A 17,276-nucleotide genomic window follows, 5' to 3' on the forward strand; every position below is an offset into this window, starting at 1 on the left:
TACAGTGTCCATGTGGCTTAAAGGGCCAGTTCACCTGAAATCACGACAGGAGCTGTCAAAATAATGCAAACACTCAGTTTATATTACTGGTATCGCCTGTGCCTCTGTGCATCAGTTTCCTTATGTGGCTTTTATGCATTGTATGTGTCTAACGTGAAATTGTTTCTTCATTTATAAATGTGAAACTACTTGTGCTGCTTTCTCAACTGGGATGCCCTGGAAGAAGAGACCTTGTATCTCAATGGGACCTTGATAGCTAAATAAAGGATAAATAAAAATAAAAGACATAAGAAACTGGAAAGTCCATTCTCAGTGTATGTGCAGTGGAGGTTTCAAGTTCAATGTTGCATACTGGACTGATTAGTGATTACTAGCTGAGATGCCACAAAACCATGCTCTTATATGCAATATTGTGCACAGTGAAGCTAGAACATTCAAGCAAAGCAAAAGAAAAAATCCTTAGTGGAAGAGGACTTTAAATGACCACTGTACAGAAATCTGGCATATCCTGAACTCCATATCCCTGATAGCTCGTTTACTTAATCCAGTGTTGCATTACAAATGATTTGTAGCACCTGTGCTGCTCACACTCCAAATCAGAAGCCCCACTGAACAAATACTGTAACTTATGTTTGGTTAGAGACATAATGAGGTCCTGGAAGTGGAACACCTTAATAGGAGTGCAATTAATGTTATTGGTTACACCAACACTTCATTAAGACTACCACAAGAAAGATCTACTGAAAGAGCAGGGAAGTTAAAACGTAACAACCTAACAAAGTTATCAGAGGCAGAAAACTATACTGAAATGTTGGATATGCTCAAATAAAATCAAAATTTTATGCTGGAGCTTTGATATCTATGGGATGGGATCTAAAGACAGCGGATAAGAAAAGGCTACAAAGAGTTTGAGATGCTGTGGGGAGAGAGAGAGAATTTAGATTTAAAAAAGTAAGAGACTGACATTAAGATTAGGGACCTGCAGAACAAACTTGATGTTGCAAGATTCAAAGTCAGCAAAACCTCACAAAAAACAAAACCCACAAGACTCCAATAAGATACAGAGCATAAAGCAGAACTGTGGGTCAGACTTGCAGTTTGTCAAACACAGGTGTGACTAATAACATTATTAATGGTTGGAAGCCCAAGCAGGTGTCCCATTTCCATGGCACCCAGTACAATGCATGTTGGTTCACTGGTATTGCTCACTGGGACCACCACATTTAATGAGTGATCAGTTGCACCTGTGCTTTTCCTTCAACATGTCAAAATGTGGATTTAGATTTAACTCTGAAAATAAACCAAATAAACTTCAGTTTACTTATAGTTGACCATCCTTTATTTTTTTACCTATACAAAACTTAATCAGTGTTATGGAATGTGACAAAAATATTTAATAACGTTTTCAAAATAAGAGTGCTACATATTTGTTTAGATATAGTGCACACACAAAAAATTCATGCATATTAGATTTAGAGTCAAAAAATTAAAAAACACACTAACATACAAAAATTTGCTACATAAGAACAAAACAAGCAGAAAGCTCTGAGGTTTGTGATAAAAAGTTCTTTCCGTCGTTGCCACGTCCAGCTCTGTGCTCTGTGCTCTGCTACCTCTTTATTCCTCTCTGGGCCTGTTTCAGCAACGAGTCAAAGTCGAGGTCCTCAAACCTGCTCTTGACAGGAGACAGCTCTGCATCTCTGTTCGCATCTGAGGAAGAAAGGGACTTTTAGTGGCTTTCTCTTATGTTCAGTGACTTCCACTTTGAAATAGAAGGGGTGTACAGAATAATCAAAGTTATTTAACATTGTTTATTTGGTCCCTGACCCTGGTTATGGAGGTGACAAAAAGAATGCAAAGACAGTGCAACATGGATTCACTTTATTCACCAGGAATTTGATTATGTTTCCTCTGGTGCTGAATGCAAAGGGACAAATGGTCTCAACGGTCTTCAACAGTGGAGAAAGTTTCTCATCAGTGTAGTGATGTACTTGACTTTGTGGCTTTAAAGTCTCACCTAGATCAGCGTAGTTCGAATTGCAGAACTGTCTTCTACCACCGAAGCAGATGTCAAATGGCAGCTCATCGGGCTTCCGTAGTTTGCCGCCGTTATCTATGGCTGCAAAAGCGTCTTCCATGTTGTAGAATGTGACAAAGCCATAGTGGTCGCTATGGGAATCAGAGGTGAAGGATTTGAATACTAATATAGTTATAAATGACACAAAAAAAAACACAAACTGTAAAGGAGGTAGAAACATTTTAAACTCCTCATACACACCCTCTGTCTCTGAAGTGAAGCGACACACATTCCACCTCTCCGAACTGAGAGAAGCGTTCTCTGAGTTCATCGTGAGTCATAGTCCTGCGGATGCGGCCGACGTACACCACCCTGCGCTCATCCTGTCAGAGAGGATTTTTGTAATTACTCAACCTTTACCACTTGAAAAACCACACAGACATCAGCTGACATGCTGTAATTTTTAGCTCACTATGGCTTTAAGTTTCTGGATCCTCATCTCGTGCTCCCTCCTGAGCCTCCTGGACTCTCTGCTGCTGTAGTGATGAAGTCAGGATGGGAAAAATAGAGAGACTGAGATTACACTATTAAACCCAGAAAAAGATTCAAGGAACATTTAGATTCAAAAGACCGCCTTTATCAAGTCTACAAGAACTCTGACATTAACTAACCTGTAAACATCTTTCCACTGCCTATGGCAAACCCGTGGGGATGGTGATCGTGATCTGGATGGCGACCTGGACCGTGACCAAGATCTAGATCTTGACCTGCTGCATCTGGATCTGGAGTAAGACAGCTGGTAGTGCCGTGGTGGGGAGCGGGAAAATGAGCGACAGGGGGACGATGAACACGAACTGCTCTCTGAATGCTTGTGATGGATCCTGTGAATGGACAAATTGAGAATTGAGACTGATGCACAAAAAAAACAAAGCAAACAAACAAACAAACAAACAAAAAAAAAACACACAGAAAGTGGCACTGAGTCTGGTTAACAGAAGATGATTACTTTTTTCTTTTTGGAGAGCGAGACCTAGAGCTGGAAGAGGTAGATGATGAGGAGGAGCAGCAGGAGCTGGAGCTGGAGTCAGAACGAGGAGATCTTCTCCGATATCTCCTCTTCTCCCTGCCCTCCTACAGGGGGGCTGGGTGGAGGTGTGGGGGGAGTGCATGGGGCTGTCTTGCCTTCACTTGCACGTCCATCTCCTGTGGCAGCTCTGCAGTCTAAAAACTGTAGGGCTTTGTCTGTGGATGGGTTTGTCTCTGATCTGGTCTTGGGTTGCTCAGGGTGATGCTCTGACTTTACTTGTCCGGTCGAGGTCTGTGTTTTCCATTCAGCAGCGGCACTTGAGTTGAGAGCAGTCACCTGCAATTCATTAGTCGTTTTGGACATATCCTTGAGTAAAGAGGGCTTAGCTCTGCTACGCTGAGTAGCACTTACAAGTGAATGATCCTCAGGCCCGCAGTAATCATGATCTGAGGATACAGATGAATACATATGAGGAGAGGTGTGAGCAGCAGGGGGTTCTGAAGTGCTAATGTGAGTCCTCTTGGATGGTAGAGGGCGGGGGTCGATGATCTGAATGGCCTTGGATGGAGGATTTTTGCGTCTTGCGGGTAGTTCTTGCTGAGTGCTGAGGATGATTTCAGTGCCGAGAGGTTCTGGGATGTCCACTTGCTCCAAGGTTTGGAGCTGTGGCAGATTCCCAGGTGATTCTGAAGTGCTGAAAAGTGCGAGTGGTTCCATAGAGGGGGTCAGTGGTAATCTAGAGGTCTCTTCTGATCCTACAGGCTCCATGTGTCCATCTGTTGGTAGGTTTGAAGGTGGAGTAGCACTAATGAGACTGGGCTCATTCTCGCAAACTCTCTCCTCTTTTGCTGGAGCAGGAAAAACAAAAAAAGGTTAAACAATGACCACATGTCGGCATCCAAATAAACAGTGAACGGGTAATCTGATCGCTCACCTTGTGTTTCCTCAAACTGTTCCAGCAGACTGGTCAGATCAGGAGCTTCAATTCCTGAAGTCGAGAAACAACAGCAACATTTGCTCAATACATCAGTCAAGAACATAGCTTTAGTGCCTTCATTATGTCAGATTTAACAGCCACGTCTCAACAGTTTACCTGAGTTGGATGTTGCACTGAAGCCAACCTGAAGAAGTGTTGGTTCCTCGGGAGAGGAAACACTCAGGGAAACCTCAGGCAACACCTCTTTCTTTATCAATATGGGAGTATCTGTGGGAGAAGGTGGCTGAGCAGAGTGCAGCGAGGAGGAAGGACACCTAATTTGCCTTGCTGGATCTGGACTTGGAGTCTTTGGTTTCACCTCGGTTTCTTTTGTTGAGCTGAGGCTGTATTTTTGTGGCTGTAGTTCACTGCACTCTTGGGCAGTTTCAGTTTGTGTTGTGGCAGGACACAGTGGTGTAGATCTAGAGGAGACATCTGGAGCTGTCTCTGTAAACTGGTTTTTAGTTTCCTGAAGCAGGCCGGTGTTGTCCTGGTTTACCGACGCCACTAGGGGGTTTGGCTCTGAGGAGGATGGCTGTCTTTGAAGAACTGCAGCTGAGGGTTTATTCTGGATTTTTTGTAAGTGCGTGGTGCTCTGGAGGTAGAAGTCCATAGCGAGGAACTCTGCTTTGGACTCTGATGAGGAGTGGGTGGTGGATGGCGATGCTGTTTGGCTGACTGGCAGGGGGACGAGGACAGGGTTTGGGGGATCACTACAAAGCAATGTTGCTTTCTTTACTGGACTTTTCACGCTCTCAGGCACATTCACATTTGGGTTAGCTGTGACGTCTGGCAGTGGACTAGCAGGTGAGATGGTTTTGGATTCAGTTCTTGTGCGCTTTGATCTGCCACAATGTAAATGAGTGGATGATTTTGCCTCTGGGGGCGCTAGAGAGGTATGATGGGATGAATTCTTGTAACCAGGTTTATGATAACTGATTCTGGTACGGTCTGGATAGTGGTGTGCTGTCTTTGGTCCGCAGCTATTTTGTCTTTGTCCCTGTAAACAGAGAATGGGCGGCAACTCCTTGGGGGGCTCAGACACAGACGGCCACTTGGTTGTGTAGTTCCCCTGTTTCTCCACCAGAGGCTGTCTCTTCCGGCGAAGCTGTCTGTATTGTTGGAGGCTGAGTGACTTGGCCTTCGTCTCACCTTTAGGTGGTGGACCATCAGTCTTGTAACTGTTCATTTCTGAGGACGGTGCTGTCTGAGGTTCAAGTGCTGACCCAGCTGGGTTTCCAAGTGCTTTTGTGCTGTTTCGAGGAACTGACACAGCCTCACTTGTGTGCCCACTTGTTAGATTTTTCTCGCTCAATCCCTTTTCCACTGATTCGTTAAATGAAGCCACTTGAACGGGGCCAAAGCTCACTCTTTTCTTCTCTCTGGATGCTGGCGCCCTCGGTGAGTTTCCATTCAGCAACACACTCTTCAAGAGCTTCCCATCGTCTCTTTTTTCACCTCCCTCTTCTTTCCCTTTTGTCTCTTTCATGGGTTCCTCATCATCAGATACAACATTTATCTCCTCGTCGCTCTCCTCAGTGGGCCTCTCGTACCTCCACACCTCCTCTTGTGAGAATAATGTGTGGTTTTTCATCAGTTTATCTCCCTCGTCCACATGCAGCTTCACACAGTAGGAGTGCATGAGCTTAACCAGGTTGACGATAGAGGCTGAGGTGAAGACCTCGACTTCGGTCTCTGCTTTCTTAGTTCTGGAGTGAAACAGTGTTTGACTTTGTTGTGTGAACGACTGTGGGTTCTTAGCATCTTCCTTTTCTCCATCTCTCTTTACTGTGAATATTACATTTGGTGTTTTAGGTCTTGGTCTAGGTATGTCACAGAGTGCCTAAAGAAGAGGAAAGAATGATCTTAAGTGTCTGGTCTATGGGAAGCAGAACAATTTATACTGGGACTACAAACTCACTTTCAAGTACTTCACTACCAAACTGTAGTTTTTTATGTGGCTCATAATTATATAAGCTATCACACAGCATTTAAGTTCTAATTAAATGGCTTTTACAAGGCACGTTCAAGATTCAGCTTAATGGCAGCTAATATGTATCTGAACCTGAATAAACATATGAAGCGCTGAATCAGTAGATATGTCATTTCCTTTGTTGTGTCTATGTGTGTGTGTACCCACCGCTGAGCTGTCCCCGCACTCCGGGTGGGTGAGGAGCTTAGTGTCTGGCAGAGTATCAAAGGGAGAAAGAGTCATGTCATCATCCTCCACACTATCCAGCATCTCAGTCAGGGCCGACAGCAGGGTCTCACTCTCTTCCTCCGCTCCAGCTTTACTCTGAAAACACCCAGCAGAGTCCACATTTATTCATGTATCTGTCAAATTCTGGAGTAGAGTCAACAACACATGATATGATCACGAAAACACTGGCACATGTTAAGAGATGCTTTAAATTTCTTGTGTGGAATGGCCTTGTATGATGATGTGAAGTCATTCAGATTTACAGACTTTAACACCGACCTCTGATGCGACTGTGGAGTCCTCAAAAATGGCCAGGATGGAGTGATCTGTACAGGACTGTGCGTCCATCTCCACACCTCCACTCAGGACCAACTGCAGGAACAGAGACAAACAGAAAAACTATGTTATACTTACTTTGTGAAAGCATGCACACACACTGATCTGGACTATTTCTCCCTTCTGCAGTTTTACAATACACACTGTTCTCTGGGTGGGACCAGAAACTGAGGCACAGGATGCAATAAGCTCAAAATTAACTTTCTTGGCATCAACAGGAAGAGCTGCCTATTCTGAAAAAGAAAACCAACAACAGAATCAGATAACAACTTCTTAAAGCCTGAGCTGACAGATCTAAATGTGAAGGTTTGTCATAACAACAGTCCAAAACCTAAAGATACTCAGTTTATTATCACTGAGGACTAGAAAAACACTGGACAAGCTGAAACCAGTGAATTTTTGGCATTTAGGACTTGATGATTAACTCATTGTCAGAACTGCTGCAGGTGAATTATTTATTACCACTATTCCTTTCAACCCTACAACTCCATAAACAGAGACTTATTTTAAACAAAAATCTGCAAAACTGCACAGCCAGTGTGCTGTGCAGTTTATTGTTTATTGATTTTTTTTGTATCATCATTTGTGCCTTGCACTCTTCTGTGTGCATTTTATTGCTGAGTTTTGTGTGTTTTAAAGGCCTGTCCAGGGATGAGCTCAGCAAACTAAGTTAGATCAACAGATCCACTGATTGATTAATTCATTAATTGTAGTAGTTCTACTTGCATCTAAGCATTTTATTAAATCTTTACTTTTAATAAAACAAATACTCGTGTTTCAGTGGCTTAATTCCTAAACGTGAATCACGACGCAGGAAAACAGACAAACAGCCAAGCGAGGCTTCAGCCTACAATGAAGAAAAGTTTTCAAACTTCCATTAGGACAGAAGTTTGCAGGTGAGCAGGAGGCAGACTGGTGGGACACGAGGCCTCAGAGGCGGGTCTTAACCTGTACACCATTTCTAGGAAGTGAACACTCGAGCTCTGAGGGCCTGTACCACTGTAACAAGACATTTGCGGGCATAAAGACGGTTTAGCCACTTTCCTGCCCGGAAATAACCTCAAATTAAGCTTGAGTCAGTAAAAGGAGAAGGGTAAAATGAAAACACTACAGCATTTAAAGAAACAAAAGTAGACATAATAGACAGCAGGAGAGAGCTGAGGGTGCAGCCGTATCTGAACATCTTATAATCATGAGGAAACTAACCGGTCTGGCCCGTCAGCTTTAACACGTTAGTTCTTTATGATGGAGATGATGTTAAATATTGTACGGAGAGGTAACGACACGTAGTAACACAACATTAAGCTGTTTTCGGACCGACACGGTCCAAACAGCGGGAGAATCGGTCAGCTGAGCCACCTCCCTGCTCGCCGCCGCAGTAGTAGTACTAGCCTGTTACAGCCACGTGTCGCCCGGCGAACATGTGGCCTCACGCGCCGGCTAAACACCTCCTATTAAAACACCGAAACCCGCCCCGGTGCGGTTATTTTGATGCCAAACAAGCTAAAGTGAAGAAACCGGTACCTCATTGTGGGTGTTGCCGGCCAGAAAGTCGCTGGTATCGGCATTTAAATCCCCGTCTTTACCCCTCCACCGCGCCGCCATCTTGCTGCTCCACATGGTCCGCTGGCAGGCCGGACAGGGACACGTGGTCACCAGCTGGAACGCGCGAAGAGAACACCGACCTGAGATCAGACTGTAACCACTAGTTCCATTACTGAGAGTGAGGAGAGGAGTGGAAATCTGATCCAAGGTCAGCTATACGAATTATTCATTATTTTGCTGCAGAAACACAAGAATTGATGGGTCAACGCTGTTTTTGCGTTGATTATATGTTAAATTTGACAACTCTTGTGCTTAAGAGAAATGTTTTTCGCATCTTTGAGACAACAAAAACACGTAAATAGTGTTTCTGGACTGTTTTCATACCATGTTACTAGCACCAATTAGGTCATATAAATCATAATTTCTTAATAGAACTGTTGTGTTTTTTTTTGGTTTTTTTTTTATTATTAAAAGTGTATTTATTGCTCAGAAGCGACACTTAACGTCCATATTACCACACTACAACTTCCACTTATATTGAACATACAGCAGATACACGACAGGCGGCAGCAATAACACACCTTGCTACAGTATCACTTTAGGTATTGTATACGTGTAATTTACACGGCATGGTGTAATAATTAAAAAAAAAGTCAGCTGTGCCGGTTAGTAAAGTAGAAGCAGAGTTCGCAAGAAGTAAATAGAAGGATAAAAGAATGGCTTGCTATATTTTTCTATTTCTCAAAAATGCAGCAAAATGATGGCAATAATAGCCAGATGTTGTGCTCAGGCTGCCTTACACATTATGAATTTAATGATTTGTCTGAATCTGTTTTTTTGCCTTTATGGCAGGAGGCTTTAATAGAGAGAGCACTAATGGTGTAACTGGGAGTTATCCTCAAATTAGAGAGAACGCCCTGTAAAGCTGTTAAATATGCTCAAGTGCTTCATGATGTCCCATGTTACAACTGCTGAGAATGTCATGAAAACATCAGTGTCAGTATCACAGCACCTCAGGCATAACAACCAGTGGCATTAATGTTGTCGATCCTTAAAGTGGTGTTGTATAGCATAGCAAAGAGTGTATCTGCTTCCTGTGGTCTGTCTCATCACCAGAACAAACAGAGATTATCTGCATGTTCAGACATTGTAATATTGATGTGTTGACTTTCCTGATTAACGTGTGTACACACCCTCCACCTTGACATGGTTTGCTGTTCGGGTTGATTACCCCGTTTCACCAGAAACAGCACGCAGCGAGGGCCAGTTTGAAGTCTTCACATGAATTTAAATGCGCTCAGGCCTCAGAGAGCATTCGTACTGTGCACTAGATCATTATGATTGAACACATTTGAATGCATTTATCGGTTGTGTTCACATGACTTACTTTACTGCTGAAATGCTGCATGACTTTGCAGTCACATGAATCAAAACCAGGGTTGATTCATAACAAATCTTTTTTTTCTCTCCACTTCATCCTGTGCAGCTCCACACTGTGTTACCTGATATATGATGAATAATTATACTAAACATCTGAATAATAAATATAGCTGTCTAAAGCAGTGTTTGCATTTCTCTCTCTAGCTGATGAAGGCCCACAGCACCACCAAACCTCATGCTCCACTGACAAATCATATGATGATCTTTGGATGGTTGATTACATTTACATATTCACTACGGCAGCCAAGTTTTTTCCTCTTTTCCTCTACTGTAGTACTCATTACACTGTCCTGTTTCTAGTTGTGCATCATTTGTGCTGGAGTTGTGGTGTTTGTGTTTTAGCAATTAATCTGGTCAGAGTAGTAAAGATCACCTGACATCATATTTGTCACTTGACTATCGCCTGAGCTAGAAGAGGCTGATCAGCACCGTTTTAAACCTTTTTCTTTAAATGAACATGTTACATCTCATTTGTTTAATCCACAGCGTGTTGTTTTTGCACTTTGGTTATTATATGGATTAAACAAACAAAATATACAATGTTCAATTAGTGAGCTTTGGAGGTATTTGTAGGTGGAGTTTGTTCATTCACACAGAGCCAAGCCAGCTGTTTCCCTCTGTTTCCAGTCTTTATGTTGAGCAAAGCTAAGCTAAAAACGGAAGTGATATGTAGGTCATGGGCCTGAGCTAAGGAAAAGAAATAAAAATAAAAGTGAGAGATGAAACAAAGAGACGAATAAACAAAACTAAAAAATAGATCAATCAACATAAACACTTGTACATATTAAGCAGCATTTTTTTACACTATCAAGACACATTTATCCTGACCATCGCTCAGTTACAGGCAAATCAACCTGAAGTCTTCTAATCCAATGTGCCCTTTTCCCTTTGGATAACATTGCTTAAATCTCTGGGCAATATCAGAGGCTTCCATACACCCACAAACCTCTTGTCATTTCCCTTTAAATTGGAATGAGCCTCTCCAGTGGAAATATCCTATGACCCTCTACCACTGAGTTACAGTAGGAGGTTTTTCATGAATCCAGTTTAATAATATGCAGTTTCTAGCCAAAAAATCTTTACAAGCCCTGTGTTTTTAATGTTGTACTGATCTCTTTAGTTATGCTTTAGTATTAAATATTCTTGGGCAACTCTAATAACAAAAACCGCTGTAAGGTATTTGAAGATATGACACTTTCTTAGCAAGTCTGACAATTTGACACTGAGACACTGACTGACTGAATTTAATATATTTAAAGTTGAAATCCCTGTAGTGTAGTTTACTGTTGGCAGGTGGAAATATTCTCTCCAGCGGACTGTGATGATAAATCTGCTGCTATTTATTTTCTCCACTAGATGGCAATATTATATGTCTTCTATTAAGTTCCACTCAGTCCCTTGTTTTCTATCCTCTAAAGTTGTGAATGAGTTAATTCCCAGCGAGCTGATTACTCCATGCAAGCCACCTATTCACAGTGGATGCCAATCAGATATTCATACATGAATGAAAAGGATGCATAATGAACTCAGGTTCATCACCTCTTCATTTGTGTAGTGTTATCTTGAATCTTGAATCTCACTGTTTTTCTGTGAAGGACTACAGATGAGTCTGGCCTGTTATCCTGTGCATACCAGCAACGAGTTGACCTTTCTGCTGAATGTCATGGTGGTACACAGAGTCAATGGCTGTACAAGATTAGTGGGGAGGGAAATATGCTCACAGACACACACTTTAACAAGGTACCACATTTTTTTCTTTTCATTTATTTTGATCCAAAGGGCCACCTGGTGTGTACACCCGACATACATCTTACCTACTGTACATCTGCTCTGTGTCCTCAATTTGTTTCCCCTTTTTTTGTTTCTTCTACTTTCATCCTTTAATCCCATATCATCTTCTCTACTGTTGCTCCATCTCTCTTAACCCCCACCACACACACACACACACACACACACACACACACACACACACACAGACACAGACAGCACCTCCTGCCTCATCTCCCACAATTCTCGAAACACATTACTGTGTGAAATGGGGCCAAAGCATCCTCCAGTCTCCGGCGGGTGAGGTGCGAGTGTGTTCAGCTTGTGTGCAGAGGCGTGTGTAAGTGTAAGTGCGTGTGTGTGTTCGGGGGGTGGTGGGGGTGGGGGGTGTTCTGTGTAAGTGGGTCACCTTACTGCAGCATCCAGCGCTCAACTACCCTGTCAGTACATGGCCCCACACACACATTTAACCCATGGATCTCCATCCATGATCCCCCTGTTTTTCCTGCCTGGGCTACTGTTTTTTGGCAGAAATGTAAAATTAATTCACTCACTCAGTTACTTACTCAGTTCCTTTACGCTCCACAGAGTGCCAGACTTTACTCTCATTCTTTGGGGGGGGGGGGGGTTCACTCTGTCCCACTTTCTTTTCATGTCCCTCGCCCCTCCCCTCTGCCTCTCATCCCTGCCTCACTCTTGACCTGCAGGATGACTCCCACGGTGCTCTTTTGGCATGTTTGAATTTTTAAAGAGCCCATGAGGTCTGAGGAGTCAGGTATATGCTTTCCTCTCTCTGCCTCCCTCACACTTGCTGCTGGTTGTGTGTGTTTGTGTGTATGTGTTTTTATGTGACTTCCAGTCATCTTGGCTGCTCAGTCATGCAATGCTATGCGCATATGTGTGTGTGTGTGTGTGAACTTCTGTGACCTTTCAGATATTGTGTAATGCTGGGAGCAGTGTGTTATAAAAAGGCAAAAGCACTCTGATCTTTAACTTGACACCTTGTCTACGGGGGGAAAGCAGGACACACATGTGTTACTTTGAGTTCGCTGAGCCAGGGAGTTGTGCAGCCGTCGTCCTCATTTGATTTTTCTTTACTTCAAGTGAGTCTTCTTTCTCTTTTGCTTTCACAGCAGAGAAGAGGAATGCCCTCCCACATGGAGCAGAGAACATCTGTTAGTGAGAAATGAAAGCCTGAGAGAGAAAGAGGAGAGGAGAGAGGGGGTGGGGGTGGGGTGGGGTGGGGACTTACATTAATACAGAAAAAAGAAAGGAGGTGAAAGAAGAACAAGAGAGCATGCAGAGAGGTGGAAAGGGGAGGAGAGAAAGTGACAAGACATAACCTGGAGGAGACCACCTTTCCTACAGAACAGCAGAGGTGAGAGACCATCCATCCAGAAGGCAGTGACTTACAGGTGTACACGATCACGGGCACGTACGCACACAAACACACTCAGCATGGTAACAGAAGCCTGCATCAATAATGTAGCTGAGAGAAACAGGATGCAGATTCTGCCTTACATAAGAGTTTACAGAGAGCTGGCTGGCTCAGAACAGCCTCTTTCATTTTCTGGTTTGCCCTTAGGCTGGATGCACACAAGATTTCTTAAGCTGATTAACCACCACATTTACCATCCAAACAACTTTTCAAGACAAGTGTGCTGCAACAAAGGCATGAAAGTGGCACTAAAACCATTTTTAACCTCAGCCTACTGACTTTAGGTGATTTGTTGCACTCTGAGGAGCAACATTTTTTAGCTGTGTTTCTACTCTAGTCCCTAATTTGCTGGATTTTACATTATTGACTAATACTTGTTTGTAGCAGGCATAGTTAGTCTGTTGACAGAGTGCAAGTCCTTCGACGTTAATGAACTTTGTCCGTGCTGCAGTGAACAAACTGGCTAGACCTGCCAGGAGCCAAAGCACATTGTTGCTCTGGGTCACAGGGGTTACAGAGACATAATAGAAGTTCAGCAGGGCTGCTTATTTATGTTGGATAGGCTACATACAGTAGGATAAAACAGACCAATCAAAATGTGAAACAGGATAAATTGAAGTATTGTACACACAATGATGTTCCAAGAGGATGCATCCTCTGACTTTGGAGATCTCCTGATTTTTCCTTTAGCGCCACTATGAGCTTCATATTTTTGGACTAAATGTCTTGACAAGTATTAGATGAATTGCTATAAAATCTGGTACAACATTATAATTCCTGTAGAATGAGTTGCTTAGCTTTAGCAATCACATAACTTTTCATCCAGCGCATTCATCAAGTCAAAATTTCAGTTTGTCCAACACTTTGGTTTATGACCAAATGTCTGCGAACTAATAATTAGCAAATGTAAAAACAGTGGAGCAGCTAAAGAAACAGTGGAGCAGCTAAAGATGTTGATATTTCCCTCAGGAGGTGGTAGAGACCAAACCAGTGCATAAAGTAGGGTGGATATTTAGCTAACATTCATCAGGTGGACACAAAAGTGATTTCAAAGGAGCACTAATGTTGCACTGTATCTGCTGGTTGCTAATTGGCAACTGTTTGGCAACACATTTGCCATAACAACTTTTTAAGGCGATAATTTGTCAGTGCTGTTTACAGCTTGTTGCTTCACCACAAGTTGAGCCAAATTACCAATTAATGCAGGTTTTATTAAGATGTTTTATAGATAACTGCTAGCAAGGATCAGGGAAAGTAGAGAGAAGGAACAGAAGAAACGTTTAAGAGAAACATTCATCCTAATCCAACAAAGTTTATTGTAGGGCAGCACAGCAGGAAACTTGATAAGCTCTGAAAATTGCTTTCCTGTTCTCCTTTGTCATTTTCTTCTCCATCGCCTTTTCTTCACCTTCTTGTTTTGTGTTTACTGTCTGTCTTTTATACTTTAATCTCCCACCACAGCTTTCTTTGTCTGTGTTATTTATCTGTGTTATGTGGGCTTTGACTATCTGCTAACTGGCAAACTGTTAACTTGTGTGTGTGTGTGTGTGCTTGTGTTTATGGAGATGTGTGTGTGTGTGCTTGTATATAAATAATTATGCTAAGGTGTAGCTTTGTGCACACATCCTTTTGAAAGTATGAACTTGTCAAAACTGTCTCTATGAAACTGTTAATGTGGGAAGATACATGTGTGAATCACAGTTTTCATTTGTAAATGTGTGTGTGTGTAGAAGCTCATCATGCTTGTGCTATTCTTTTTCTGCCACATTGCCATGGCGACAGTGCCCTCCCGGGGTAATGGGGGACGAGTGCGCCAGAGCTATTTATTCTCTCTTTCTCCCTCCCTCCCTCCATCCATCCATCGCCCTCTCTTCTCCGCGCTCTTCTCTCTCTCTCCATCTCTCTCACTCCCTCCATCTCTGCCCTCTTCCTCCTGCAACCTCTCCGTCTCTCTCCATCTCCCTCCTTCCTCTGCTCTTTCTTCCCCTCTCTGATTGGCTTAACACTCTCCTCCTCAAAATGAGATACTGCCTAATGAGACAGAGGGTGAGGAAGAGAAGGAGGGAGACAAAGAGCAAGTGTCTTAAAAAAGGGAAGTAGAAATATGTGGGGGAGGCGATCTATGCAGACTTGTGTTCCTCTTTGCATGTAAAGAGAGAACCTGATTTAACAAAACTCCGCAATGTCATTTTGGAGGGAAGCAGCACAGGTTGTATATATTGAAACATATAGCTTTCTGTCTCAGCCATGTGCATATGTGTGTACTGTAATGTATATGTATTTATCCTCATCAGAGACAAGTGTGTTTTGGTGGCTTCACTCGGGGTCATGACCTTTGTTAAGGTTTCAAATCCCTGAATGAGCAGAGTTTGTATCTGGTTCCCCACTTCTGGCGATGTTTCTGTGGGGTGATCATCTGACATTTCTTGGTCATGTGCAGCAGCTTCCTGGATTAGGATAAGCTAATTGGGTGCTGGCAGTAGCTTTATATTTAGTGCACAGACATGAGGGTGGTATCTGTCTGCTCGTCTCACTCACAGCAAGAAAGTGAATAAGTGTATTCTTGAGAATTTTGAACTATTCCTTTAATCATCTCATGACTCCTCAGATTTATCTTTCAGTCTGTTTGGGGTGTACTGACTCCTGGGTTGGCAAATCACTGCCTTAAAGGATAAAGCTGTCAATAATTTTCTTACTATCAACAAATCCTGTAAAAACACCAAAACTGATCACGTGTCTGTCTCTCAGTAGCCTACTTTCCAACTTCCTGACTCTGTGGCACTCAGCCCCAAAGCCCACTGGTGCTCATTTAAATCCTTAAAAATGGGTCACTAATATATACTTTAAGGGTCCCATATTTTAACTCTTATAGCTGTACCATTTATGTGTGTCTAATAAACACTTATGTAATGTTGTTAAGGAAAAAAATGTGTGTTGATTTAATTTCCCTCGCTTTTTTTAATGGTCTCTTTCTGTCCCAGCCACGCATGGTCAGATTTTTCTGCTAGGGGGTATTAACTGCCCCACTATTCATCAGCAAACGCTCTGATTGGCAGATCAACTCACAAGGCAGCCTGGGATCAAATTGGAGGTGCATACTTAATTTTTTTTTATCGCAAAATGTGGATCATAGATTGCCTGTAAAGCTACATTGACAGTTTATACTGTTCACCCAGCTCTGCACCGATCAGCACACCTCTGTCCACCCTGACAGCAGCCACACCGTCCCTCCCTCACTCCACTCGTTTACTGTTAGCCGTTAGCCTGAACACTGCAACTAAAACACTAGTGGTACCTAAAACTGTTAAGACCGCCCAAATGGTGAAGTCCTTTAAATATGAAAAAGGCAAAATAATTATGTAAAACAGTTGGGCTCTCAAATGTTACTCAAACACAGGTAAACGGTGCTTGTGTTAGGGACTATTTTTAACTGTGGATTAACACACACTCACGTAGGTGGGATTGACATGTTCAAAATAATGAAAGAACATGTCACCCTAGTGCAACAGTGTGGCTCACTGATGTGTTTTCTAATAGTTTTTGGACAACAATGGAGCTCAGTGGCACAGAGGAATGATTGGATACAGAAGTACAGGATCACTTCATTGTAGGTTGTGGTCTTTTAATGGTAGTTATTGACAATATGAAAAATTTTAAATATCGCAGGACTCATCCTTCAGGTGTCGGCTTTTACATAACCCGGACCTAACAATTCTGTCTCATTCACTCTCTCTCTCACACATGCACTCAAACTTGTGCATCTAACGGGCAAAGACAAATGACATAGTGATGGAAGAAAGATTAGAGTGAGATGGAGATGGTGGGAGGGAAAGGTGGAACGGAAGAAAGAATAATAGGGGGAGAGAGAGAGAGAGAGACTGACGGTGTGGGAGGGGGGAGAGGAGGAGAGATAAATGGCCGAGTAGACAGGAAGATGAGTGAAGCGAGAGAGCAACACTGTGTGACATACTGCAGACAGAAAGACTAACGGAGCGAGAGAGTGAATGGGCGAGAAAAGGAGACGACAGAGAGGGAGAGAGAGAGCCAAGGCACGTCAGTCGCCCCCTCCTCTCTCCTCCTCCCTTTTCCTCCCCCCTTTTCCCTCCCCCCTCCTCTGCCCTCCCCTGCCATATAGCAGACCTTCGCTGGATGGTAACAAGCCACTCAGACGGCTGCAGCACACACACACACACACACACATACACACACACACACAGATTTCCTGAAGATTATTTAAACCTTCATATGTGCGCTTCTGTGTGTATGTGTGTTTGTTCATATGTGACTGTGTGTGTGTGTGTGTGTGTGTGTGTGTGTGGAGTGTGTCATTGTAGCAGCAGCAGCAGAAAAACAGCCTCTACATATTTAAAGGGGAAAAAAGGATCACATGGTTGTTATTCTCTCAAATCTGCCTCTCAGGTCACTTTGACAGTCCACTCTCTCTCCCTCCCTCGCTTGCTCACTCTAGCGCACACACATATACACACATATACACACACACTCTCACTCTCTCTCTCGAGCACTCAGCCA

The 17,276-nt window shown here is 43.0% G+C and overlaps 2 protein-coding genes across 5 annotated transcripts in view; one reads left to right on the forward strand and one right to left on the reverse strand.

Moving 5' to 3' along the window:
• Positions 1-1,316: 1,316 nt before the first annotated feature.
• On the reverse strand, positions 1,317-8,270 carry si:dkey-93h22.8 (uncharacterized protein LOC449943 homolog). Its single transcript, XM_051070290.1, has 11 exons — positions 8,081-8,270; positions 6,500-6,592; positions 6,161-6,316; positions 4,138-5,863; positions 3,979-4,032; positions 3,103-3,892; positions 2,689-2,898; positions 2,490-2,553; positions 2,279-2,400; positions 2,018-2,169; positions 1,317-1,710 (listed from the first exon to the last, which is right to left on the reverse strand). Exons 1-11 carry the CDS (start codon positions 8,174-8,176, stop codon positions 1,610-1,612), a joined length of 3,564 nt encoding a protein of 1,187 aa, XP_050926247.1. The 5' UTR covers positions 8,177-8,270; the 3' UTR covers positions 1,317-1,609.
• A 4,262-nt stretch (positions 8,271-12,532) lies between these two features.
• ldb1b (LIM-domain binding 1b) overlaps positions 12,533-17,276 on the forward strand; it is a 26,072-nt gene continuing 21,328 nt past the window's right edge. For 2 of the 4 annotated variants that reach the window (XM_051070794.1, XM_051070796.1), the window contains exon 1: positions 12,533-12,686. The gene's annotated coding sequence lies outside the window, so the exon portion shown is untranslated. The remainder of the gene's footprint in view (positions 12,687-17,276) is intronic. The other 2 variants (XM_051070799.1, XM_051070797.1) reach the window with 2 other exon arrangements.

The sequence above is a fragment of the Lates calcarifer genome, linkage group LG5, assembly GCF_001640805.2.
Source record: "Lates calcarifer isolate ASB-BC8 linkage group LG5, TLL_Latcal_v3, whole genome shotgun sequence".
In the NCBI taxonomy this organism is placed as follows: Eukaryota; Metazoa; Chordata; class Actinopteri; family Centropomidae; genus Lates; species Lates calcarifer.